At 38.4% G+C, this 25,949-nt stretch overlaps 1 protein-coding gene across 1 annotated transcript in view; it reads right to left on the bottom strand.

Annotated features, from left to right (window-relative positions):
• The window catches only part of nol10 (nucleolar protein 10), a 102,509-nt gene that overhangs the window by 62,248 nt on the left and 14,312 nt on the right, over nt 1-25,949 (bottom strand). Inside the window, exons 2-11 of the mRNA XM_069886294.1 lie at nt 20,837-20,882; nt 17,046-17,144; nt 16,105-16,182; nt 14,971-15,008; nt 14,685-14,821; nt 13,687-13,752; nt 12,737-12,797; nt 6,378-6,463; nt 3,989-4,067; nt 105-254 (exon numbers count right to left, since the gene is read on the bottom strand). Of these exons, the coding sequence (XP_069742395.1) occupies nt 105-254; nt 3,989-4,067; nt 6,378-6,463; nt 12,737-12,797; nt 13,687-13,752; nt 14,685-14,821; nt 14,971-15,008; nt 16,105-16,182; nt 17,046-17,144; nt 20,837-20,882 (840 nt within the window). The remainder of the gene's footprint in view (nt 1-104; nt 255-3,988; nt 4,068-6,377; nt 6,464-12,736; nt 12,798-13,686; nt 13,753-14,684; nt 14,822-14,970; nt 15,009-16,104; nt 16,183-17,045; nt 17,145-20,836; nt 20,883-25,949) is intronic.

Here is a 25,949-nt window from a genome sequence, read left to right on the forward strand (position 1 = left end):
CGTGCATCAATACAAAGGCCACAGCTAAAATTTTCTGGTGTCCAAAAGTGGACTGCTTTACTTCTTGAAAACGCCTTTTAATATTCAAAATATTAATGACCTACCGTATTCTGATTCCACATTTTTACAATTCTGGAATCTGCTGAAATGATCAAATCCAACGGCTCGTGGAATTCAACTGATTTAATTGGTAGCTCATAGAGATGGTCCTTCACAATCAGTGGATGACTTGAACGAAGATCATACAACAAAACCTTTTTGTGAATATTAGAAAGGGAATATAGGCTTTGATTAGTAGAAGTTGGTGAACAATAAACTGCATTATTCTCTAACGTGCAAACTAAGATTTTGTTTATGAAAGGGAAGCATTCTAATTACAGGTAAATGTTCAGCAATCACAAGATTTATGGAATGAGACCTCACAATGCTGGTGACATGAAAGGTCTAGAATACTGGATTCTTGTGAGTTTAATCATTACATAGATTTATTGAAATATATAGTATAACCAATCCTTGCTGGCATTTAGATTTTGCTTGAGGCTCCTTCAAAGCTGGTCTTGTCTCCTAATTTAATGCATTTAAGCTATGAATCTAAACCAATCTGCAGTAGAATTCCATGTCACCATCCCTTGGTTAAAAATAATTTCTCTGATTTCCCTTTTGGACTAAATGACCATCCTGCATTGCTGGTTCCAGTTAGCCTCATCCCATGACTGCAAACATTCTGTATCCACTTCTCTTATTTTGTTTTTACCCTTTCATGAAATTAAAGGCCTGGTTTGGACACACACTTTTTGATCAGCCAATTCCTTTTTCAAAATGCAGGCATTTTTGGAAAGGCCTTTACCTACACACCCTCCAGAAGATGGCGACTTACATTCTTGAGCCGCAATTAGTTTTACCATCTGGTTAAACTACTCCTATAATTCTGTTGGGAGGAAGTTCTAGGAAGATCCGTGAGGGAAAAATTATAGATTTTATGATCAGAATGGCATGCAATTTTGAGAAGTTCATGTTCCCATGTACCCCTGTGCCATCTTTGTGGCAGGTCATGGGTTTGGCAGAGAATATTTAAGTAACTATAGGGCATTTTGTAGATGGTGCTCACTGCAATAGTACGCCAGTGATGGCAAGAGTGGTAGAGGTTCTGAATGATGCTTCATTACCTGATGAGCTGAACATCTATGCCTGCTTTGAGAAGAACCACAACAGTGCCTACTAGAATCCCTGCAAAGGCTGAGGGCCCTGTGATATCGGTCTCTGAGGACAATGTCAGAAAATCATTCAAGAGAGTGAACCCTTCCTTGCATCAGGCCCTGACCGCACACCTGGCAGCGTACTGAAAAATCTGTGCCAACCAACTAGCCAAAATAGTCAGACATTTTCAACCTCTCTTTGCAGCAGAGGTTCCCATACGTACATACAAATGCTTTTCGTCAATACAGCTCAGTCTTTAATACCATGATTCCCTCAGGGCTGATAAGAAGCTACACCCCTCTGACACGGGATCCTTGACTTTCTAATCAAAAGACCAAGTCAGTAAGAATTGGAAACAACATCACCGATTATCAACAAAAGCTCACCCCAAGGATGTGTGTTTAGCTCAGTGCTTTACTCATTATACACCCATGTCTGTGTGGCCAGGCGCAACTCCAATGCCGATTACACCATAATTGTCGGCAGAATCAAAAATGGCAATGAGGAAGCCTACAGAAGGGAGATGGATCAGCTCGTTGACTGGTGTAATGACAACAACCTTGCACTCAATGTCAGCAAAACCAAAGAGATGATTGTGGACTTCAGCAGGAAGTCAGGGGAACATGACCCAGTCCTCATCGAGGGCTCAATAGTGGAGAGGGTCAAGAATTTCAAATTCCTAGGTATCAACATCTCCGAGGATTGGTCCTTGAGCCTCCTCGTTGATGCAATTACAAAGAAGCCTCACCAGCAGCTATACTTTGTGAGGAGATTCGGTATGCCACCGAAGACTCTTGTAAACTTCTACAAGTGTATTGTGGAGAGGATTCTGGTTGGTTGCATCACTGTCTGGTATGGAGGCATCAACTCTCAGGACAAAAATAAACTCCAGAGGGTTGTTAACTTGGCCTGTGATATCACTCCATCAAGGACATCTCCATGAGGCAGTCTTAAAAAAAAGCTTCTATCCTCAAAGACCCCCACTACCCAGGCCACACCCTCTTCACACTGCTACCATTGGGAAAAGGTACAGGAGCCTAAAGATGAGCACTCAGTGGCACAAGGACAACTTCTTCCCCACTGCCATCAGATTCCTAAATAATCAAGGAACCAAAGACAATGCCTTTCAGGCAGTATTTTTTAAAAAAAAATATTATTGTAAGATGGTTTATAATATGAATGTTTGCACTATAATTCGACCATAAAACCAAATTTTGTGACTTGTTCATGACAATAAATTCTGATTTGTTTAGTCCTGGATTGTACTGCACTCGTGTTATTGGAATTGCATTCATTCAGGTAAGTATAGAGTACTTAATTTTAACTCCGTGATATCATAAACTGTTCAATTCACTGAAAAATTCCTAGTTTTTGATCTGCTTTTGTAGCCATCAGTACTACATCCAGTGAGCTCTTGGTTAATGGCTAATATATATCCTTGTGGTCAGTGCCAATCAGCAGGGACAAGCCCTTTGGCCCAGTCATGCTCCAACCATTAAGTACTCATCTGCACTAAGCCCATTGATTCTCCTCATCCATATTCTTCTAGTTTTCTGCCTCATCACACCAGCCAACATTTATTACATCTGCAATGTTTTAAATCTATCGAGGCAGCACAGTAAATGCAACACTACTACAACGCCAGCAACCTGCTTTTGAATTCACACTATCTGCAACAAGTGTTTGTATGGGATAGTATACATATGTGGAATAACCTTCCAAAGTGTTTGTATGGGTTTCTTCCTACCCTTCAAAAACATATGGGGATTGTAGGTCAATTTGTGTATTTTATGGGGCAAGAGTCAGGGGCAGAAGGGTCTGTTACTGTTGTATGCCTCATTCTAAAATGACTCTCACATGTATTAATACATGCCATTTTGCCAAATACATACCAAGGTCAACATAATCCAGCAAGATTGCATGACTGAAGTGCATGAATTTCAATACAAGATGCATGTTAAATGCACCACATAATTGCTAAATGTATTGTTTGCATAGCTGTATATTTAGTGTATGCTCCAATGTGAAACAGGCCAAAATGTTCATGGTTATAATTCCCAATATATTTGCTACAACAAAATTGTGCAAAAACACTACTTAATTATATATCAATTTGCCAACAAATGATAATATTCCACCTTTATGATTAAAATTATTAAGATAGGGAAAGACAAAGATTATGTATATGGTTAATTTTAACAGTCAACATAGTGGAAATTTTAATTACTGTAAGTTTGTCAATCTGCAAGTATCTGTGGAAAATTAATACCAGATTCAAATGAAAATCTTCATGCAATCCAAAGGCAATTCCTGATGCAGAAATTCTTTGAACTTCTGGTCCAGCCCAAATAGATTTTTAAATAAATCACAAACTCAGTTTAGTCCGAACATTGCAAATGTAGCAGTCTTTCTCACATATTGGAAACTTGTGTGAACATGAAGTCAGATAACTTTGGAATTATCACGAAATTCATTGAGGAGAGCAAATAAATTGACAATGGAATCAATAATTAAAAGTTAGTGCTGCTGTCTCACAGCTATAGGGATCTCAACTTTGATTCTGATCTCATGTCATTTGTGTGGCATTTTCACATGACCATGTAGTGATCTGGGTTCCTTCCACATCTCTGATATGCAATGGCAGGTTCATTGCTCTTTTTGTGCTTCAGTCTTTCTAAATGAAAGGACATACGAGGCACTATGACCAGGGTAGGCCCATTTGACTTTTATTTTTAAATTGTGCCTAATGAGCAAATTCAGTTGAAAGAACATTTTGTATAGTGATACACACCTGACCCGTGGTGGTCCCAACCATCATATGTAATGCTCCTTTGAACTTCAAAGCAGAAATAGAAGGTAATTGACGAATCCTATAATTAAAATATATTAACAAGAAACAGAACAGTATTTATATTTTTTGGACAAAATGCCAACTTTTTATTTGCCATGTATGAAAAACATTGCTATACTTTCAATCTGGGTATAACTCAAACAAAATACAATCACACTCCTAGGTTTATATTATAGACAAAAAGAATTGCTTGAAGAACTCACAAGTCAGATAACATCCACAAGTAGAAATTGTCAGTCAACATCTCAGGTCTGAACACTTTATCAACATTAAGTTAGAATAGGTGAAATTACATATATAAAGGAAAGCAGCTGGGAGAAGGGTACAGAGTGATAAGAGTATATGACACAAGATGTGGAGGTGGATAACAGATAGAACAGGACTAGGTAAAGAGATGAAAACGATGGGATTAGAGGGAGGTGTTGGCTATGCAAAAGGAGAAAAATCAACACCCATACTGTTAGGTTTGAGGCATATGATGAGCTGTTCCTCAAATTTATATTTGCTATTGCATTGACAAGATCAAGGTCAGACATGTCACTGCAGGAATGGTTGGGGGACAAGGTCAAGGTCAGACATGTCACTGCAGGAATGGTTGGGGGAAACAAAGTCAAGGTCAGACAGGTCACTGCAGGAATGGTTGGGGGACAAGGTCAAGGTCAGACTTGTCACAGCAGGAATGGTTGGGGGACAAGGTCAGACATGTCACTGTAGGAATGGTTGGGGGAGTAATTAAAGTGATTGGAAGTTCAAGTTTAGACCCACAAATGGAGCATAGGTATTTGTTGAAGTGCTCACATAATCTGCATTTGGTCTCTCTACTAAAAATGTAGATGGCCACCTCATATTTTGCCTGGGTATGAACTAGACTTTTAGGTCACATCCATCGTCTTTTCTGTATCCCTTCAGCTCTACCCCATCATTTTATCACCCATCCCCTATCTATTCCCATCCTCCCCTCCTGATTCCACTCTCTTCTACTTGCTTCCCAATGATTCTTCTGTTCTCCCCTCCATCTTCCCTGACTTCTTCCTGTTCTCATCAGATCCCAGCACTGGCAACTTTTGTTTTCTAATCACTGACTCCACCCAGTATGGCTCCTCATCCTCCACCTGACCTGTTTTTCTTGCCTCTATCCCTTTGTCTGGTACCTGCCAATCTATTGCCCTGTCTATAAGGTTTTACCTCACCTGGTTTACAGGGTCCCTGCCACACCTCTCACACCCTGTTCTCTCCTACATTTTCCAGTCTCGATAAAGGGCTCTAGCTCAAAATAGGAACCACTCTTTTCCTCCCATCAATGCTCCTTGACCTGCTGAGGTCTAGCATAATAGTGTTTAGTTAAGGAGTCTTCATGGACAAAGAAAGGAATTTATGCCTGGAGTCAGAGTAAGTGGGCAAGATACTATGTGAGTACTTCACATCAGGATTTATCAGGGTCAGAGGGTAACAAGATCAAGGAAGGACATGCTGATATTCTAGGGCATCCTGATATCAAGGAGGAGGTAGTGTTGGGATCTTCCGATAAACATGAAGGTCAACAGACCCAGTATCCAAAGAGGAAATTACTGGGGCCTTGACAGAGATCTTTATACCCCATTGACCCACACCCACAGTATGCTTTGAAGGTTTAGAGGAAACTGGAACATAAAGATGTGGGGAGAATGTTTAAAACTCCTTACAGACAGCGCAGGATTCCAACCCCTGGTCACTGGCGCTGTAACAGCATTGCGTTAACTGCTAAGCTAACCAAGCCACCCTGTATTGCCCCTTATCTCTAGATCTGTCCCAAAACATGGCTATCCTTTTTCCTGCACTGATGGAATTTGACCTGTCAAGTTCTTACTGCAGTTTGTTTTTTTCCATCCTCTATCTTAGGTCTGCAACTTTAAGAAAAAAAAACAGTCAAGAATTAGTAGATTGCAACAATAAATTTAATTAACATTGGTTAATTTCCAATTCTGCTGCATAAAGACAGGACCAATGGGATCCCACCACCTGCCACATTGTGTTCAGGTCAACAATACTGGCAGTGAGAAACAAGAAAACAATGTTGTGGGAGAAAATGAGGACAACATTACTTTAAATTCTCAATTCTCTCAAAACTCCCCCCCTCATGAAAGTATTCTGCCATCTGCTTTTACACTTTAATTACACAAATTCTCGCATTTCAGATAACTGATTCAATGTTGCACAGTAATTTAATCAACTGAAAAGCTTACACTGAGCTGTCATCCTGTTTAAGCTCAATGCAGTAGCACCTATGTGCTATTCTAATACCTTGAAAACATTTGTATTGCCAAAAGATGTATGATATTGTATTTCTTACTCTGTTTCAGTTGTTACTGTGCTCAGGGCACAGTCAAGTATTCCTGCTCGATTTCTTGTTCGTGGATCCCAGCATTCGACTTTACCCTAAAATTGCAAAAATAACATTTAAAAAGAGCTTAAAATGTATTTAATTCATATTTCATCCAAATAATTCACACGATTCTTTTCACCCAATTAATCGCAGTTCAACATTCAGACTGATTTTTTTTTTAAGATTGCAACATGCTCTTAACAGAATACTTTCAATTATTGTATCCAATAGAAAGATTTTATGAAGTTTAAAACTGCTGTAAGCAACCATGAACCACAAAATTAATCCACTATCCAATAAGCTTCAACAGCTAAGGATCACTAAAGAGCATTATACAGAGATGAAGCAAAAAATTCTTATTTTTTAATTTTTTTTTTTTAAAAAGGTCATGAGCCTTTGGAACTCTCAATGAGCAATGGAAACAGTCTCAATTTTTCAAAATGTTTTTATTTTTAAAGCCATAGTAGATAAATTCTTGATAAGTGGGAAAAAGGACATTATAGCTTTTTTTGCTGGCTATCTATAATCAGATCAACCACATTTTATTGAATGGAGCAAATTGTAAGGCCTACTGTTCTCAATTTATATATACGTTCAACAAGTACAATTCCAAATCTTTCAAAAGGGTTATCCTGGTGTTGCTACGTTTATCAGCAATCTAGCCCACCTCACTGACAAAAGGCAAAGGAGGAAAAACCCAACACCCAACCCCAACCAACCAATTTTCCCCTGCAACCGCTGCAACCGTGTCTGCCTGTCCCGCATCGGACTTGTCAGCCACCAACGAGCCTGCAGCTGATGTGGACATTTTACCCCCTCCATAAATCTTCGTCCACGAAGCCAAGCCAAAGAAGAAGACAATCAACAAATTACTTTGACTGTCTCATTACCAATACTAACTTAAGGGATAGGACACCTTTGAAATAATGGGTAAGGGTAATGCTATTTTCGCACCAGGAACCCACATTCAAATCTAAAGCTGTCTGTAAGGAGTTTGTTTCCACCAACCACCCTCCCCCCCACCTCCCATGTCTGAGTGGTTCTCTGGTTTTCTCTTACCGTTCAAAAACATATGGGGATTGTAGGCTAATTGGTGTGGGGGGGGGGGGGCATGGGTTCATGGGCCAGAAAGGCTTATTGCCATGCTGTATGTCTAAAACAAGGTATGCTCCCACTTCAAGTTACACACCAGCCCCATTAATCCTGGCCACGAGAAAGCAACATTTGCTCATCCTCACCAGCTACAAGAACCAAACATTGTTTGGATTTTGCATATCCAGAGGCTACTTCAAAGCCATCTTATAGACACCCCTTATCAGTTTAAATCCTAGTCACCTTCTGCACCATATCAAGTACTTCAATATTCAGAAAATTTTCCCCTTCTCCATTGTATTTGAACATCCAAGCTGCATTCATTTACTGCTATAGATTACACTGATCTCCAATACTCCAATAGGTGACCCGTCTTGTTATAATGTCATAATTACAAATTAAGAACATTTTTTCACCATTTTACACCCACTGGGCAATATTCATCTTAAAAATGGCACAAATTTTACTTGCCAGTTACAATACAAGTCTGAATGCCATTTAAAATGTTCTAAAGGTGAACACCCACTGCTTTCTTACCAGGAAAGTCAACCCTTTGCAATCATCACCAAGCACCCCCACTTTGAGATTTTGATTTGCTGGAAAGGAGCTTGCAGACAAGGAGTTCACTGATGAGGGTTCTGAATACAATCAAGCAAAAACTACCAAGGAACAAATGCAACAAAATCCTGGTGTTGAAACAAGTTAGCTTCAATAATAATCTCAGATTTTCAAATATTTTTTATAAGGCAGTCTAGATTTAAAAAACAAATTCCTATAATGATGGACTTAATCCAAGAATAAATTGAGGTAATAAAGGAACTAACAAGAGTGAATACTTCATGCTACCACAGAAATTTTGGTTGTGGGAGTGGTGGGGAGGAAAGGAGGAAAGGAAGAAATAAAACCAAATAAACCCACTGAATGCATTAAACCATCCAAGATTTCAAAAAGGTGAATAGAGATAGTATACATATGTGGAATAACCTTCCAAAGTTATTCAGGTTCTGGAAGTGGCATTTAAAGGTAGGAAAAACAGAACATTTGAAACAACAAAAATCATGGAATCAATCACCAAGGACATACAGTGCCCTTCCTAATATTTGGGACAAAGACACTTTTTTCCTTTATTTGCCCCCAATTTTAAATTTGTAATCAAGCAATTCACATGTAATTAAAGTGCACATTCAAGATTTTATTCCAAGGATATTTGTATACATTTTGGTTTGACCATATAGAAATTACAGCATATTTTATGCATAGTTCCCTCATTTCAGGGCACCATAAATGATTGGGCTATTTGGCTTCACGCATTTTTGTGAGTATGTTTAATTGCCTCATTGGTGCAGGTACAAGAGAGAAAGGCTTGCTTCTAAACCTTAGGTCACCTTTGGAGCTGGTAGTTGCCATTTTTTCAATGCGAGGATAGGAGTGCAAACCATGGCAAAGGAGGTAACTTCGGATCTTGGGCAGTTCCTTTATGCCTCCACACTTAGCTCTAGTCATCAATCTGGTACAGATTAATCTTGTTCTCATCTGTCCACAAGACGTTTTCCCCAGAATTTTGCAGATTCTTAAATTCTTCTTGGCAAACTGATCTGGCCATCCTGTTTCTGTGACTAGTGTTACGAGCCGAGGACCCTAAAACCCAGCAGCAACAGAAATTCATCAAGACAAATGGTTACTTAAACAAAAGTTGCTTTTAATTATCTTTACACATGAAAACAGAATCAAACTCTAATTTATTACTATTAACTTACTTACCCCCTTCTAATTCTAAGCACATGTGTATGTAATGTGCGCAAGTTAGAAGAGTTCTTTGATTCACAGTCCAATCTCATTCCTCCAAGTTTACTGGTTGCAGGCAAGTCTTGAAAGGAGAGATTTGTTGTTCGCTGGACACAAACTGATTTCTTCTAATCAGCCAAGACCGTGTCTTGCTGAAGAAACCTGCCCCATCAGGGTTTTCCAAATGATAGCCTCTTTCTTTCAGGTCACTACAGAGTTCATTTTTGTTTCTCTTATTTCAAGAGAAATATTAGGCAGCCAGTCCTCTCCTCTTGTATGGACCACAAGGGATTTGACCAGGCTGAACTAAGAACTCACAACCCATCTTCAAAATGGGGTTTTACCACAAGCTTGCCAGCTGTCCTGTTCCAGTCCCAGCTGCTGCTAAAGCTGAATTCTCTCAGAAAAAAACCTGACCCTCTCTGCTTGCAAAACCACATGACCCTCTTAGAAAGGCAAACTGCACCCAGACAGCCTGCAGCTTCAAACCTAATCCTCTGAGTTCTTTCATCGGTTGCTTTTCAAAACAACAATCCATTTGTGAAGTTTCTATAGGCACTCCCCAAAGCTTGTGCAAAGGCACTCAGAGCCAGCCTGCTTAGCTTGAGAAGAGCTCCAGTATTTTAAATGAGATCGGTTTTGAAGTGTTTGTATGTGACCTGCACTAAAAAAACCTGCCACAATTTATCTCCTTTAAAACATATCTATATAGAATACAAAATACAACATCATCTGTCACACTAGTGGTATGCATCTTGCAGTGTAGCCTCTGCATTTTTTTTTTCCCATGAAGTCTTCTTCAGACAGTAGTTACTGATGCATCCATACCTGCCTCCTGAAGAGCATTTCCAATCTTTTGAACAAGCAATTTGGGGAGTTTTCTGCCTGTTGACAAGAATTCTTCTGTTATAAGCAGTGGAGGTCTTCCTTGGAATATCAGACCCTTTGTGATTACTGATCTTAACAGTATGCTTTTTCTTCTCAAATAGTTGATTTTGGTAATCTAAAGGTTTGGGCGATGTCTCTTACTGTTTTATTCTCATTTTTTAGACTAATAATGGCTTCTTTGACTTTCATTGGCAACTACAGACTTCAAAGACTATCAAAAGCAAGTCTAGTTCTCTCATACCTATACCAATGAAGTAATTAAACATACCCGAGTACTCAAACACCTGTGAAGGCAAATGTCCCAAACATTATGTTGCCCTGAAATGAAGGCAATTTCTATATGGTCAAACCAAAATTTATACAAATAATTTTGAATAAAATCTGCAATGTGCACTTTCATTACAAGTGAATGGTTTAATTACAAATTTATACCTGGAGTCTTTCTTTGGCTTGGCTTCGCGGACGAAGATTTATGGAGGGGGTAAAAAGTCCACGTCAGCCTCAGGATCGTTTGTGGCTGACAAATCCGATGCGGGACAGGCAGACACGGTTGCAGCGGTTGCAGGGGAAAATTGGTTGGTTGGGGTTGGGTGTTGGGTTTTTCCTCCTTTGCCTTTTGTCAGTGAGGTGGGCTCTGCGGTCTTCTTCAAAGGAGGTTGCTGCCCGCCAAACTGTGAGGCGCCAAGATGCACGGTTTGAGGCGTTATCAGCCCACTGGCGGTGGTCAATGTGGCAGGCACCAAGAGATTTCTTTAGGCAGTCCTTGTACCTTTTCTTTGGTGCACCTCTGTCACGGTGGCCAGTGGAGAGCTCTCCATATAACACGATCTTGGGAAGGCGATGGTCCTCCATTCTGGAGACGTGACCCATCCAGCGCAGCTGGATCTTCAGCAGCGTGGAGTCGATGCTGTCGACCTCTGCCATCTCGAGTACTTCGACGTTAGGGATGAAAGCGCTCCAATGGATGTTGAGGATGGAGCGGAGACAACGCTGGTGGAAGCGTTCTAGGAGCTGTAGGTGGTGCCGGTAGAGGACCCTTGATTCGGAGCCGAACAGGAGTGTGGGTATGACAACGGCTCTGTATACGCTTATCTTTGTGAGGTTTTTCAGTTGGTTGTTTTTCCAGACTCTTTTGTGTAGTCTTCCAAAGGCGCTATTTGCCTTGGCGAGTCTGTTGTCTATCTCATTGTCGATCCTTGCATCTGATGAAATGGTGCAGCCAAGATAGGTAAACTGGTTGACCGTTTTGTGTGCCCGATGGAGATGTGGGGGGGCTGGTAGTCATGGTGGGGAGCTGGCTGATGGAGGACCTCAGTTTTCTTCAGGCTGACTTCCAGGCCAAACATTTTGGCAGTTTCCGCAAAGCAGGACGTCAAGCGCTGAAGAGCTGGCTCTGAATGGGCAACTAAAGCGGCATCGTCTGCAAAGAGTAGTTCACGGACAAGTTTCTCTTGTGTCTTGGTGTGAGCTTGCAGGCGCCTCAGATTGAAGAGACTGCCATCCGTGCGGTACCGGATGTAAACAGCGTCTTCATTGTTGGGGTCTTTCATGGCTTGGTTCAGCATCATGCTGAAGAAGATTGAAAAGAGGGTTGGTGCCAGAACGCAGCCTTGCTTCACGCCATTGTTAATGGAGAAGGGTTCAGAGAGCTCATTGCTGTATCTGACCTGATCTTGTTGGTTTTCGTGCAGTTGGATAATCATGTTGAGGAACTTTGGGGGACATCCGATGCGCTACAGAGGCAAATAAAAGGGGGAAAAAAAGTGTCTTTGTCCCAACATTATGGAGGACACTTGAGTAACAGGTCAAAAATCACAGCAGGTTCAACATTATTTTATGAAGGGGAAAACTTGCTCAACAAGATATTTTTTGGGAGGATAAAAATAGAAATTGAAGATATTACATATTTGCATAGTTATTACATTAAACAAGGATTCATGAGGTGGAAGAAATATTAACATGGATTGAGGATTGGTCAAAAGGATTGAAAGCAGCAATAAATAGGCCATTTTCAACTGATAGACCCAAACCAGCCAGCTGCCATATAGGTCAGCATCAGACTTGGTTCTTCAAGTTTATATTGACAGCATTACACATTGTTAAAGTACTGAAATATAGAAGATGCTGCAACTTTACATTATTTAGCAAGCTTGCATACCATGTGCAATCTAGATTTGTGTACCTGCAGTAGACTATTCCTACAGTGGAACCAATCCCAAGGTACTCAAAATTCACAAGATTAATTCCTTGGTGATTAACTTGGTCCCAGAAAAAATAGCAACAAGTTTGATTTATATTCATTTGAATTTCAAGCAGGAATGAAAGATGATTGCATTGATACAGAGATTTACTGGACAAAAGCTAAAAGACTGCTCCTCTAGCTGGAGAATGTGGAACAGGCAAGCATAGTTTCAAGAATAAATGAGGGATTTGTGTAGTTCAAGAGAAAGATAAACGACCATTTTGACAGTTGAGAGAAAAGTGATTTATTCAGAAGGTAAAAATAACATTATGAAGGTTGTTATTCATTAATATGTTTTGCAATTAGTGGTTTGCATTACCTCAGTTGACCCAGTAGCAAACAGGTGGTGTACAGGGTTAATATCACAAACATTGTTCTGGCTGCAAACATAAAATTATTAAAATTATTAGTCAGAATAAAGTTTGAATTTTTATTCATTTTCTTTTCATTTCCAACTCAACCCCATATTTTTTCTCACTCATTTATAAATGTGTATTAAACAGATGGCTTAAATATTCCTCTTCTAATCATTATCCCAGTCTTCTTGGAGAATATTAACCTGCCATTTTGATAATTGCACACCAATCTTAAGAACCTAGGAGAGTTTTGAAAAGGGAGTTCTGCCCAAATTTCTGTGCCTTGGTGATGCACGAGCTAAATAAAAAAGTTAAAACAATGTGATCACTTAATTCTATAGTCAATGCTCACTTTTTTTTCCAGCCTCAATATAAACTACAGTTTCCATTTTTTTTTTCTTCAGAGTTGGGCAATTATGCCTATTTAATGGAAGTGAATCACAAAATTCTTTTGAAGTAAAAACACAAAATGCCAGAGAAGCCTATTTAATGGGCCAATAGCTCCTCCCTGTGGTAGGCTGACAAAATAAACATACACATTCAAGCTCCATGGACCCAAAGGTAAAAAAATAATTTTAAACTAAGGACTCGAGTTATCACTACACATGTCTGTATTAATATCATGACCCTTCTTGGTTTAACATGCATCTCTTCATATTCAAAATCTCTAGCTAATTACTCCAATCTTATCTTGAATGTATTTTAAAACTCACATCATACCCCATTTTTAAAACAGCATTGACTACAATCATCTTATATTCTGTTATAAACTGCTTACATCACTTCCCCCTTGCATGCAGTTCTGTTTATGATCCACCAGCCACTAACCTGGACTTTCTCGTGCTTGTGCTGAGCCAGTTATTTTTGACTCCCCCACCCCCTCTTTAACATATGTCCCAATTAAAATACTTACAAAGCTTCCGTTTGTAGAGAATTTAAAAACCGTCCTTGCTCCAAGTTTAATCTGTAGACTTCAGAGCTGTAGATAACAAAAGTTAAAGCACAACAGTATTTAATGGAAAATACAAATGAAAGATTCATTGCCATTAGCAACAATTTCCCTGCACAGGTGCTTTACGGTCCATCCAGATGTAGTTCAATGAGTTATTCAAAAATGCACTTGTGACTTGATGCAATTCCATCATGTTGTTAATTTGATGTCCTGAAACCTGTCAAATCTAAAGACGAATGCTAATTATAAAGGTCACACTCTAATCATTACAGCTGTGACATTTAAAAAAAACCGATGTGAGTGGGAAGGGAAGGTTGAGAATCAGTGCTCTGGACCTAATTGTTACTGAAATATTTTGCTTGAGGAAAATTGTCATTGGCTCATTTCTTTGGAGTTGTGAAACCATGCACATAATGAGTCAATTAGGTATGATTAAAACAATGGTTTTCAAACTTTTTCTTTTCACCCACATACCACCTTATGCAATCCCTTACTAATCAGCGCACCTATGGCATAAGGATTACTTAAAGTGGTAATGTGAGTGGAAAAGGGATGAGAACCACTGCTTTAGAGTTTCCCTATTTATAAAATATCAATACAATATAATCTGATTAAAATGAGGGGAACCTTGGATGAAATGATATGATTTAAGTGTAATGCATCTTCTTGACTTTTAACATTTGTATTTTTGGATGTAAAATTTCCAAAGTTAATAAAAACATTGAAAAAAAACCATTTATAAAAAAAACTTCAAAGCAATAGGGGAAAAAAAAACACCTGAAACACATGAAGCCTGCAAATGCTGCTTGACCAAAGGATATTCAGCATTTTTGGCTATAGTTCAAAATAAGTTTTATTAAACATTCCAAAATGTTTTATAAATATCATCTCTAGGCTTCATATCAATTTTTTGATTCATGAAGGAAATATTATTTAAAAATAAAAACACATTTGCACACCTTGCTCCTACAAAATAGAGATCACATGATGGATAATGGTACGAGAAGTCTCTACCAAACTTGGGGATACGAGTCTTGTAATAGTACCCATGTTGTGAATGAAACTCTACGTAGCGGTCACCATGTAGAAAAACTAGCTGTGATAAAACAGAAAAGCAACCATTAAAATTAGAACAGAAGTAGAACTTTGATATGTACTTGAAGTGCTTGGAGAAGTCTCAAAGCATAACAAAATAAAAATGTAAACTTTGGAATTTTCAAATAGTAAATGACAGGAGTTACTTACCTTTGAATAATCATCTGATAGAATCTTAAATGTAACAACTGTAAGAGAAAATAAGTAAAATTCTAATAAAACTGACAAGTAATTAAAAAAAATCAAGGTTCATTGCAAAAAAAATTCTGAGATTGGGTAAATAATAAGCGATTTTGATTTACCTTTTCCTCATTCCACAGTTGTTGCAATAAGTGCAAACTATCTACAGCATTCTAAGTTTTAGATTTCCAGTTGTTGCCAAATTCTGCATCATACAGTTCTGCTATCTTCCCACCCCCCAACTTTCTTATGTTTTTACTTTTCTAACCTCCCACCTGGATCCTGTTACCTATTCATCCGTGCTCCTCCCACTGCCCCTTTCTTCCCTCCATTCTTCCCCTCCCACCTTTTTAGTCATGCATCTTCTTGTTCTTGCCTTTACCTGACAAAGGGCCCGTACCCAAAATGTGGTTGCCCGTTTTTTTCCCCCATACGGATGCTGCATGACCTGCTGAGTTACTCCAGCACATTTGTGTATTGCATACAGTCCTGCATTGTTCTTCTTACCCCTCACCACTCATTCAGTCTTGACCACCTCCTAATAACACCACAAATATCATCTGCATCATCAGGATAATGTTGGTCTCCACTCTCAGACGTTTTCTGTCTTTTTTGGTCAACGTTTCCTCTCTTCAGTATCTGTTATCTCCTGCACATAACTTACCCCAGTTCGGATCAGAAGTCATTGACTTCTGCAATGATTTTGAGTTTCCCCAATGTCTATTCTGTATAGTCTTATCATCACTGAGCAGTGTATAGATATCACAAAAATCATGGAATCAAGTTCAATATACAGGTTAAAAATAAGAACTATTCCATTTAAATTTAGTAAGTTTTCTTTATTCCCGAATCCCCTTAGTCAATTTGCAAGTAAAGCTCATCTGTGGAATTTTAACTTCTAAACTTCATTATTCAAATACTCATAATAAGTATCCATAACCTTTCGTTTCTCTATAATTCCGCTTTCATCCTTTTCCTGCATCAATCATCCACTCTGTGCCCACTAGACAAAGCTGTCCCAAAACAAATCCCACCATCTCTGGACACTTAAATATTTTAAATCTTTTAACAAGTTAAAAGAAAGTGATTTTTTTTTCCCCCAACCTTCTGAATCTAAGCAGCGTTCAAACTTCATTGACAACTGGTAGGTATCATAACATCGAATCCTTGGCTTGTAAGTGCCTTTTAAGAGATAAATAAATCATTCATATTAGAAAATATAAAGTATGACATTAATTCTAAAAATTATTTCTCTAATATTACCAAAATTAAAAACAAATTTCCTAAGAATCATTTTAATACTTCTTAGATTTCAGTTGGTAAAAATTTCCAATTCTGAAAATGAAAGCAGTAAATGATCCAAGTTTTTCAGCTTCAACACTACAGTACATTTTAAAAACAGATTTCTAATGCCATTCACACAAAGATTACAAGATTTTATTTCTCACAACTTAAACATGTATGGAAATTATATTTTTTCAGTACCATGACAGGTATTACAAACAATTGCATCATATTTACAACATCTAGCCCATCATGTCTATGCTAATTTTCAGTGCAATCCTATTCTCCAACTTATTTCCCCATAATCCATTCTTGCTCAGTTATCCAACTCCCTCTTTACTTTCTTATTACCTTGCTGCATGAGAAAAAAAATTAGAATAGTGGTTTATAGTGTGAAAAAAAAAAATTAAAAAAAAAACTAGCTCAACTTTGGAACACGCCAAGAAAAAAGGTTATACTTTTTGAATGAGCCCGATAACAGACCATTTCCAATCTGTCAGTATTGTTCATTATCTTTTTTTTCCCCCAACTGCCACGTTTTAGCCAATTTGCCCTCTAGACCTGGGAAATTTGTTATCATTTGAAAGAAATGGTCAATTAATAGTTTACAAAAATTAAGTGTACAATTTAAATAAAATCTCTTATATCTCAGAAGAAACTAATTTAAATAGCCATTAGGTTTTTTTTCTAAACTTAGTTGAAAGAAGACAACAATAAAATATGAGACAAGATACACAATTCATTAAAGAAATATAGCTTACCAGTTGCAATAATGTACTGGCCATCTGGTGAAATTTTAATACTGGTACTAACTGCTGGCATTCCAAAGTCCTGGATAAGTTCAATTCTTCGCCGCAAACCTAAAAAGAACAAAAATAAATTGCTTTTAGCTCTCTAATATCAATCACGTAACTGCCAACAATGTTTTCAAATTTCATATTTATTGTCAAGACTACATGCATGATACCCCATACAACCTTTGGAGATTCTTTTTCTTATGGGCCAAGCAGAATTTCTACTTGTCCTTCTTGGAGAGTTTACTGTACTCAAGAGTACAAGTATACATATTTTTGAGTACAGTTTACTGAACTCAAGAAGAATACAAGTCTACATATTAGTATACAATATGCATACCAAAAAACTCACTGTGCAATACAGAAAAAAAATTCAGTAATAAATAATGTGCAAAGAAAAAGTTCTTCAATAAGTCTCTGAGTCATTTGTTTAGGAGTTTGATGGTGGAGGGGTAACAACTATTCCAGAACCTGGTGGTATGAGTCCTGTGGCACCCATATCTATTTTACATAGACAATATTTTCAAGACAATACTGCTGAAAGGTGAAGTTCAGAGTCATTCATTTTTAGGTGGCAATGACTGGCATGGACCATGGCACTGGAACCCATTTCTTTGCTGTTCACCTCTGGAACACTGTTTAATTACGTTAACAAGTACACACTGAATGCAATACTTTTAGCAAAGTTCATCTGGCTGTTTGTACATCTTCAACTCTTCAAAGCCAAGTAAAGGGGAAAAAAAAAAGAAAGGAACATTGGCAGCTCTTAAGTTAGCAGATAGCAGTTTACTCTCCATAAAAATCATCCCTGTGCAAATAAAGTTGACGTTCTTACCTCCCTTTGCAATAGTTTTATCTTGTGAACCACGTTGATGTAGCAAAATGCCTCACTATTTTGGACAAGAACCTTGTTCATCAGCAAGTTAGAATATGGGGGTAGCAATAGAAAAGCAAGCACATCTTTTCAACATTCGTAACAAGAATAAATTATATGGCATCGGAGCAAACCTGGTGCAGAGTTATACCTTTCATTCCTCAGATTCTATGATTGGAGAAGTTTTATCTGCATTTTCTGATTGCTTTTTCCTTTAGACGTCTTGTATTACAAATTCAACACTAAGGTAATGCACAAATATGTCTTCCTTTTACACAACTTACAATTTCTACTGCTTCTTTAACAAGATACACCAGAGTGCTTTTTTTTTTTTAAAAAAAAAAGGAGATCCTTGATCTAATGCAATGTGCAGCACAAGTTCCCATATATGTAAATATGGGTGGGCGCTGGAGGGTTGTGTTTAAAGAAAGAGGTTGGTTTCTCAGTTTCCTGTAATGCAAAGATGCATCATGAAAGGAGAATTGCCAAAAAAAGGTTTATTTATTTGCTCTCCTCCCCATAATTTCATAACAAATTTAAAAAAAAATACATAAATCCAAGATTATTTTGGCAGCAATTTGTGAATTATGCAAGGATGAACATTCATTACTCAAACTGCCTGGATATTACATCTACAACCTCCAATTATTGTGTAACATTACCTTAATCATAGATCTATATGTATTTAAGCCACAGTAGGCCACTGGGTTCATTATGTCATGCCCATGTCATGCCCAGTTGCTGTTCTCTAGCTGTCAGAGCTAGTGTTCAGGACCTTTTAAACAAGAGGAACCTCTTCTACCAAGGTCCCATGACTTCCAAATCACAACACTTAGATAAGGAAGTGAAAGGCCATATCTCCAAATTCACAATGGCAAAGATGGGCTAGAGCATGAACTGTGAGAAATTCTACAGGCTCACCAAAAGTCTGGTGTACTCTCAATTTAAAAAAAAGTTAACGTAATAAAATCTCTTCTGCTTCCACTGTTCCAATGAATACACCCAGAACCTACCTGATATACAAAATTGCTCAAGAAACTCATCAGGTCAGAGCCTACAGGAAGTTAAAGGGAATCAACATTTTGGGCCCGAGCCTTTTATCAGGAATCTTGTGCTTACTGCAGTAGACCCCCAGAACCTGCAGATTTTGCTCACCTCTAGAGCCCTCCCACTTGCTTCTCAATTAAAATTGATAATCCTCATAATTTACCTTCATATCATCACTGGTGCAATTATAACTCAACTGGGTATTGACATGCAGTATCAAGAGCATGACCTGTATAAAATTCTACTTACCCAGTGTCTTATTCTTGTATTGCATTTTATAATGGAAAAAAATCCTGTAAATTTTAATCTGTGATCCTTAATTTTGCACCATGATCAACTGTAAACATTCATTTTTCCCCCCCCATTATAATTTTTTTCTTCTTCATGAGTGTTGTTTTATGCGCCAGGAAGCTGCAGCAACCAAAATGTTCATTGTATCTGCACATTATACTTAAATATATAACAAACATCATTCATAACCAACTCTCCTTTTATCTTCAGGAATTTGTGGGGATAATGCCAATCTTTTGGTTTCTCCCAGCTCCTTGCTATGTACTGCAACAAAAAAAAATTCCATGATCCATTTGCCTCCATCTTTGCTATTTAATAAAAGTAAAAAATTCAAAGTCCAACAGCATATGGGATATTGAAAATCTTACATTTGTGCATCTTATTCCAAATGTACTCTTTACACCACTATATCGGTTCTGGACTTGCAATATTCAGCTTTTCAAATGGTCACATATTAACGTTTGCACTTGCAAAACTTTGTTAAGCAACAATTAACTTGCATCTTTGTTAAGAAACAACTAACATGCTTCTATCAGAATAAAACCCATCTACTTATCAGTTGCCAAGATCTTCCACTTGCACATTTCCCAACACAAAAGCATAAAGTCAAGTATCACTAACCAACCCAAAGTATTTAGAGATTTCCCTCCCGACACAGGAAGCTCACAGCAATGGCCTAGACAAGACTTTATCCTATGTTATGGTATAAGTTAATACAATTATGTTATAAAACGTATCTTAAAGGGCAAGGTTAGATTGTGAGGGTTTAGGTATTAGTTTACATTCCACAAGAGACATTAACATTTTACAAAATATATCTCATTTAAAATGCAAGAGCTATTCCTAAGTGTGGACTTCATGTCTGCTATTAACTTTATCAAAACCATGAAGAGTGCCTATGAAGACTTCACAAGTAGATGTTAATTGGACTGATGTTGTAGAATTGAAATGGACTATCGTCTTTAATGGTACAGCATGCTTGAGCAGAAGTCCAGGCTCAAAAACTGATTAATGTTTTACTGGTAAACTGGTGCCAAGAACTCTGTGGTAACCTGGAAGAAGAGGTTATCTTTTGGAAGGGGCAAGTTTCCTCGACAAGACACTGAAGTAACTGATGAAGGAGATCAGTTTGCAAGTCCAATGAATATCTCTCTGAAACCAACAAAGTCCTTCCTGAGCAGTAACAATTTAAGTTAAAGCACCAGAGCCTGGAGAAGATCATAAATGTTCAATTCTGTGCATAGTGTAGACAATTGGCTAATACCAGTGAACTTGGAGAAGTAAAAAGTGAATGATTGGACAGTGAAACAAAGAACTTTCCTGGACACATACACATGACCCATACGTGCACTTAGAATTAGAAGGGGGTTAAGTTAGTCTAAGTTAAACTAAATTGCTATTCTAATCGGACTCCAGCTCTCGCTGTCCTGACTCTGCAATTATAGTTCATGGAAGAGGATCAAAACACAATTCGCAAACAAAAAAAAGCAATGAAAAATTATTTAATTGATTCTGATTAAAAATGTTGTTTGAATTGCATACTTACCAATATCATTCTTCTGCAATGATCTCTTTTTTCTATCCGAAAGCCACTGAAAGGAAAAAGAATTCAACTAAATCCCACTGTAAGTCTAGTTCAGCAATTGATAGATATTGGGGAATTTTTTTTTCCCAGGGGATTGACAATAATCATCCAACTATAGATCACCGAGAAGAATTGACTAAAGTATTAATTTTTTAAAACAAAAACCAACTTTGAAGCATAGAACTTGAGATTGTAGCCAATAATTATAACTTTAGTAACCACATAATTGTACTTGGAAAAGCATAACAAAACCATGATCTCCTGAACCTCAAGGCTTCAGGAACTTTAACTGTGTACAAACTTTATTCGAAGAAAACATCTGTAACTCTGCACACACAGAGTCCATGTGCCAACTGACCTATAAAAATGGAATGACTTTATTTCAAAATGCATAGCTACATGCTCATATCGTTCCTCAGCCTCAAATCCACTCGCTAGATTCTTTTAACTTTTCTTAGCCCTCCGAGAATACCTATTCCTCAGATAGTCATCAATTTGAGACACTGCCCCACGAAGGTAGCCAACATCATAAAGGAATGCCATCACCCTTGTCACAACCCATTTCACTGCATTGTACAGAAAGGTAGTGCAGAAACCAAAAGACCAGTATCTCGAGGTTCAAGTGTAGTTTTCTTCCAAGAGATATTAGGCTCTTGAACCTTCCCTCTGTAGCACGTCAAATTACTCAAAGACTTGTAGATTCAAACGAAGGCTTTTATTACCAAAAGACTGGTGCGTAGTACCTCGAGGTCGACCAGTCCAGACTGACCTGGATCTGGTTAGGTGCAGCTCCTTATGACCTGGCCAGTAGGTGTGGCTACGACTCTCAGCCAGTCATTAGCACTATATACAAATATATACAGAGGTGATAGGATCCCATACTATCACACCCTCGTTATGCTAATCCTGGACTGCTCAAACACCAAAAAATTGTCTGCATTACTGTAAAGTCACTTATTTTGCACTGATATTAATATCTCAATGTCTTTTTTATTCAATGAATACTATTGTAGACTTTAAAAAAAAAAGCATCAGCTGCAACAAGAATATTGGTGCATAAATACATTGTACAATGTACAGTTTATGTCAATAAACTCATTATCATGAGCTCCATCTTGGATGACTCCAGTTGCTAAACTCCCAAGCTTTGGAATGTTCTCCTGAACTTCATTATCCCTACACCTCATTCCAACCTCTTAGCTACAGTGCCCTCCATAATGTTTGGGTCAAAGACACTCTTCTCTCTCTCCCCCTCAGCCCCAACCTTTATTTGCCCTTGTGCTCCAGTTTTAAATTTGTAATCAATCAATTTACATGTGATTAAAGCATACATTCCAGATTTATTAACAGGTACTTCTATACATTTTGGTTTGACCATGTAGAAATTACAACACTTTTTAATAATCTCCTCAATTCAGGGCACCATAATATTTGGGACATATTAACAGTATGCATATTAGAGTACTCATGTTTAGTTCATTGTTGCATATCCCTTCCATGCAATGACTGTTTGAAGTGTGTGATTCTTAGACATTACAGTTGCTGAGTATCTTCTCTGGTGATGCTCTGCCAGGACTCTACTGCAGCCATCTTCAGCTCCTATCTGTTTCGGGAGCTTGTACCCTTAAGTTTTCTCTTCAGCATATTGAAGGAAAACTCAATTGGATTTAGATTGGGTGACTGACTTGGTCATTCAAGAATTTTCCAGTTTTTAAAAGCTTTGAAAAACTCCTTTGTTGCCAGAGCAGTATGTTTGGAATCATTGTATTGCTGTAGGATGAAGCACTGTCTATTGAGTTTGGAGATATTTGCTCAAACTTGACCAGACAAGATGTGTCTTTACACCTCTGAATCCATTTTGCTACTACCATCAGCAGTACATCATAAATGAAGTTCACCAGTACCTGTGGCCAGCATACATGCCCAGGCCTTAACACCCCCATCACATTTCACAGATGAGGTAGTATAATTTGAATCTTGGGCATTTCCTTTACACCTCCACACTTTGTTCTTGCCATCACTCTGATACAGGTTAATCTTGTTCTCATCTGTCCACAGACCTTTTCCCAGAATTCTGCAGGCTCTTTAATACTCCTTGGTGAACTGCAATCTGGCCATCCTGTTTCTACAACTAACTAGTGGTATGCATCTTGCAGTGTAGCCTCTGTATTTCTGTTTGTGAAGGCATCTACAGACAGTAGTCACTGACAGACACATCCACACCTGCCTCCTGAAGAGCGCTTTTGATCTGTTGGACAGGCAATTTTCTGCATGATGATGAGACTTCTTTGGTCATCAGCAGTGGAGATCTTCTTTGGAAGAACAGTCACTCTGTGATTACGGAGCTCACCAGTACGCTCTTTCTTCTTAATGATGTTCCAAATAGTTGATTTTGGTCATCCAAAGGTTTGGGTGATGCCTCTTACAGTTTTATTCTTGTTTTTCAGACTAATAATGGCTTCTTTGACTTTCATTGGCACAACTTTGGGGTTCATGTAGAAAAATGGCAACTACAGACTGCAAAGACAACAAAAAGCTTAGAAGCAAGTCTAGCTCTCTTAAAAAGAGTACTTACAAACATCTGTGAAGCCAAATGTTCCAAACATTACGGTGCGCTTAAATGAGGACTAGGTACAAAAAAAGTGCTATAATTTCTACATGAAAACCACTCACAATACACAAAATGTGGTCCGATCAATGGCTTACAATGCCTCAGCATTACACCTTTGGTTATATGTTCTAGTCTTCTCAATGAATGCTAACATTGCATTTGTCTTCCTTACTGCTGTTATGAGCCCAAAGGACCCCAAAACCCAGCAGCAATAGATATTCACCAAGAATAATGGTTACTTAAACAAAAGTTGCTTTTAATTATCTTTAAACATGAAAATAGAAACAAACTTCAACTCATCTATTAACTTACTTTATCTAACAGAGGGAAGGTTCAAGAGCCTAATATCTCTTGGAAAAAAACTACAGCAATACAATGGTGCAGAAAGAGCCCCCTTTATTCCCATTGCCTTCTGCCAGTCAGCTAATCTTCCATCAATATTATAGCTTTCCTGTAATTCCACAAATTCTTGTATTGTCCAATAATAACGTGTGACACCTTGTCAAATAGCTTCTGAAAATCCAAGTAAACAAAATCCATCGACGCCATTGCTATCCTGGTTCTTACTTCAAAGCTCTGATTTATTGTCAGAGTACATACATGATATCACATACAACCGTGAGATTCTCGCTTCTACTGGTCATACAGAATTTCTGCTCATCTGTAGTGCAAAAAAACTGTACTCAAGATACATAAACGAGAGAGAAATGCAAACAAAAAATAAATGTAAACAAACTGACCATGCAACAGAAAAAAAAATTCAGTAATAAATAATGTGCAAAGAGTCCTTAAATGAATCTCTGATTCAGTTTGTTTAGGAATCTGATGGTGGAGGGATAACAACTGTTTCTGAACCTGGTGGAACAAGTTTTGTGGCACCTATAGCTCTTTCCTGATGGCAGCAGTGAGAATAAAGCACATCGTGGGACATGTGAGTTCTTGATGATTGCTGCTGTTCTCCGACAAAGTTCCATGTAGATTTTCCTGATGGTGGGGAGGCATTTGGTGTGATGTACTGGGGTGGGTCCACTACCTTTTGCATGTTTCCACTCAGTCATTGGTGCTCCCATACCAGGGCATGATGCAGCTGGTCAGCACATGTTCCACTACACATCTGTACAAGTTTGTCAATGTTTTCGATGAAATACCAAACCTCCTCAATCCTCTGATGAAGTAGAGGCACTGACGTGCTTCCCCCCCCCGTAATGAAATTCATATGTAGGGTCCAGGAAAGGTCCTCTGAGATAATGACTCCCAGGAATTTAAATTTGCAAATTCTCTTCACCTCTGTATCCTCAATGATCATTGATCATATAATTCTAGTTTTCCCTTCCTAAAGTCCACAATTGGCTCCTCGGTTTCGGTGACATTGAGTGAGAGGTTGTTGTTATCACACCATTCAATCAAGTTTTCAATCTCCCTCCTGTATGTTGACTCATCAGCCTTTTTTAAAAAAAAACTAAACAACCCACTGTGGTATTGTCAGCAAATTTGTAGATGGTGTTGTTGTCATTCTGAACCAGAGTTATGGGTATAAAGCGACTAGAGCAGGCTGCACCCTTGTAATGCTCCAGAGCTGATGGAGATTGTGGAGGAGATGTTCTCAAGAATCCTCATTAATTGTGGTCTGGAGCTCCAGAAATCCAGGATCCAATTATACAGAGGAGTATTGAAGCCCAGGTCTTGGAGTTTGCCAAGCAGTTTTGAGGGGATAATGATATAGTCACTAAAGATCATCCTGATGTACAAATCTTTACTGTCCAGGGCTTTGTGTAGAGGCAGTGAGATGGACCTTTTGCTGCAGTAGGCAAATTGAAACAGTGGTAATGTCACAGCTCAGACAGGAACTGATATGCTTCAACACCAGCTTCTCAAAACTCTTCATCGCTGTGGAGGTGTGTTCCACTGGTCAGTGGTTATTTAAGCAGGTTACCACAGGCCAATTAAGGCCTATTTAAAACAGGTGGGTATCACGCTCTGTTGGAGTGAGAGGTTGAAGATATCTGTGAATTCATCGACAGGTTGGATAGCACAGATTTTCAGAATCCAGCCAGGTAATTTGCCCAGATCAGGCACTTTCCTTGGATACTCTCTATTGAAGGCAGCCCACATGTAATCCTCAGTTATTGACAGTGGAGGAACATCAGGTGCCAGGAGGATGCACTGTGGTTCTGCCTTGTCGTGGTGGTCAAATTGGGTGCAGAAATTGCGTTCATCTGGGAGTGAAGCTTTACTGTTTCTAACTACACCAGGATTTGGTTTTATACTGGGTTATGTCATTTTGGCCCTGCCACAGCTTTCGGGAATCCTTCATTGTGGAGCTTCTGGTCAAGAATGGAAACATCACCCTGGAGATGGCTTTTCTTAGATCATACCTGATCCTTGTACAGTGTTTTTGATCTTCAGACTAAATGTCTGAATCCAGCTCTCAGCAGGTTCTAGATTTCATTGTTCATCCAGGGC

The sequence above is a fragment of the Narcine bancroftii genome, chromosome 6, assembly GCF_036971445.1.
Source record: "Narcine bancroftii isolate sNarBan1 chromosome 6, sNarBan1.hap1, whole genome shotgun sequence".
Taxonomy (NCBI): domain Eukaryota; kingdom Metazoa; phylum Chordata; class Chondrichthyes; order Torpediniformes; family Narcinidae; genus Narcine; species Narcine bancroftii.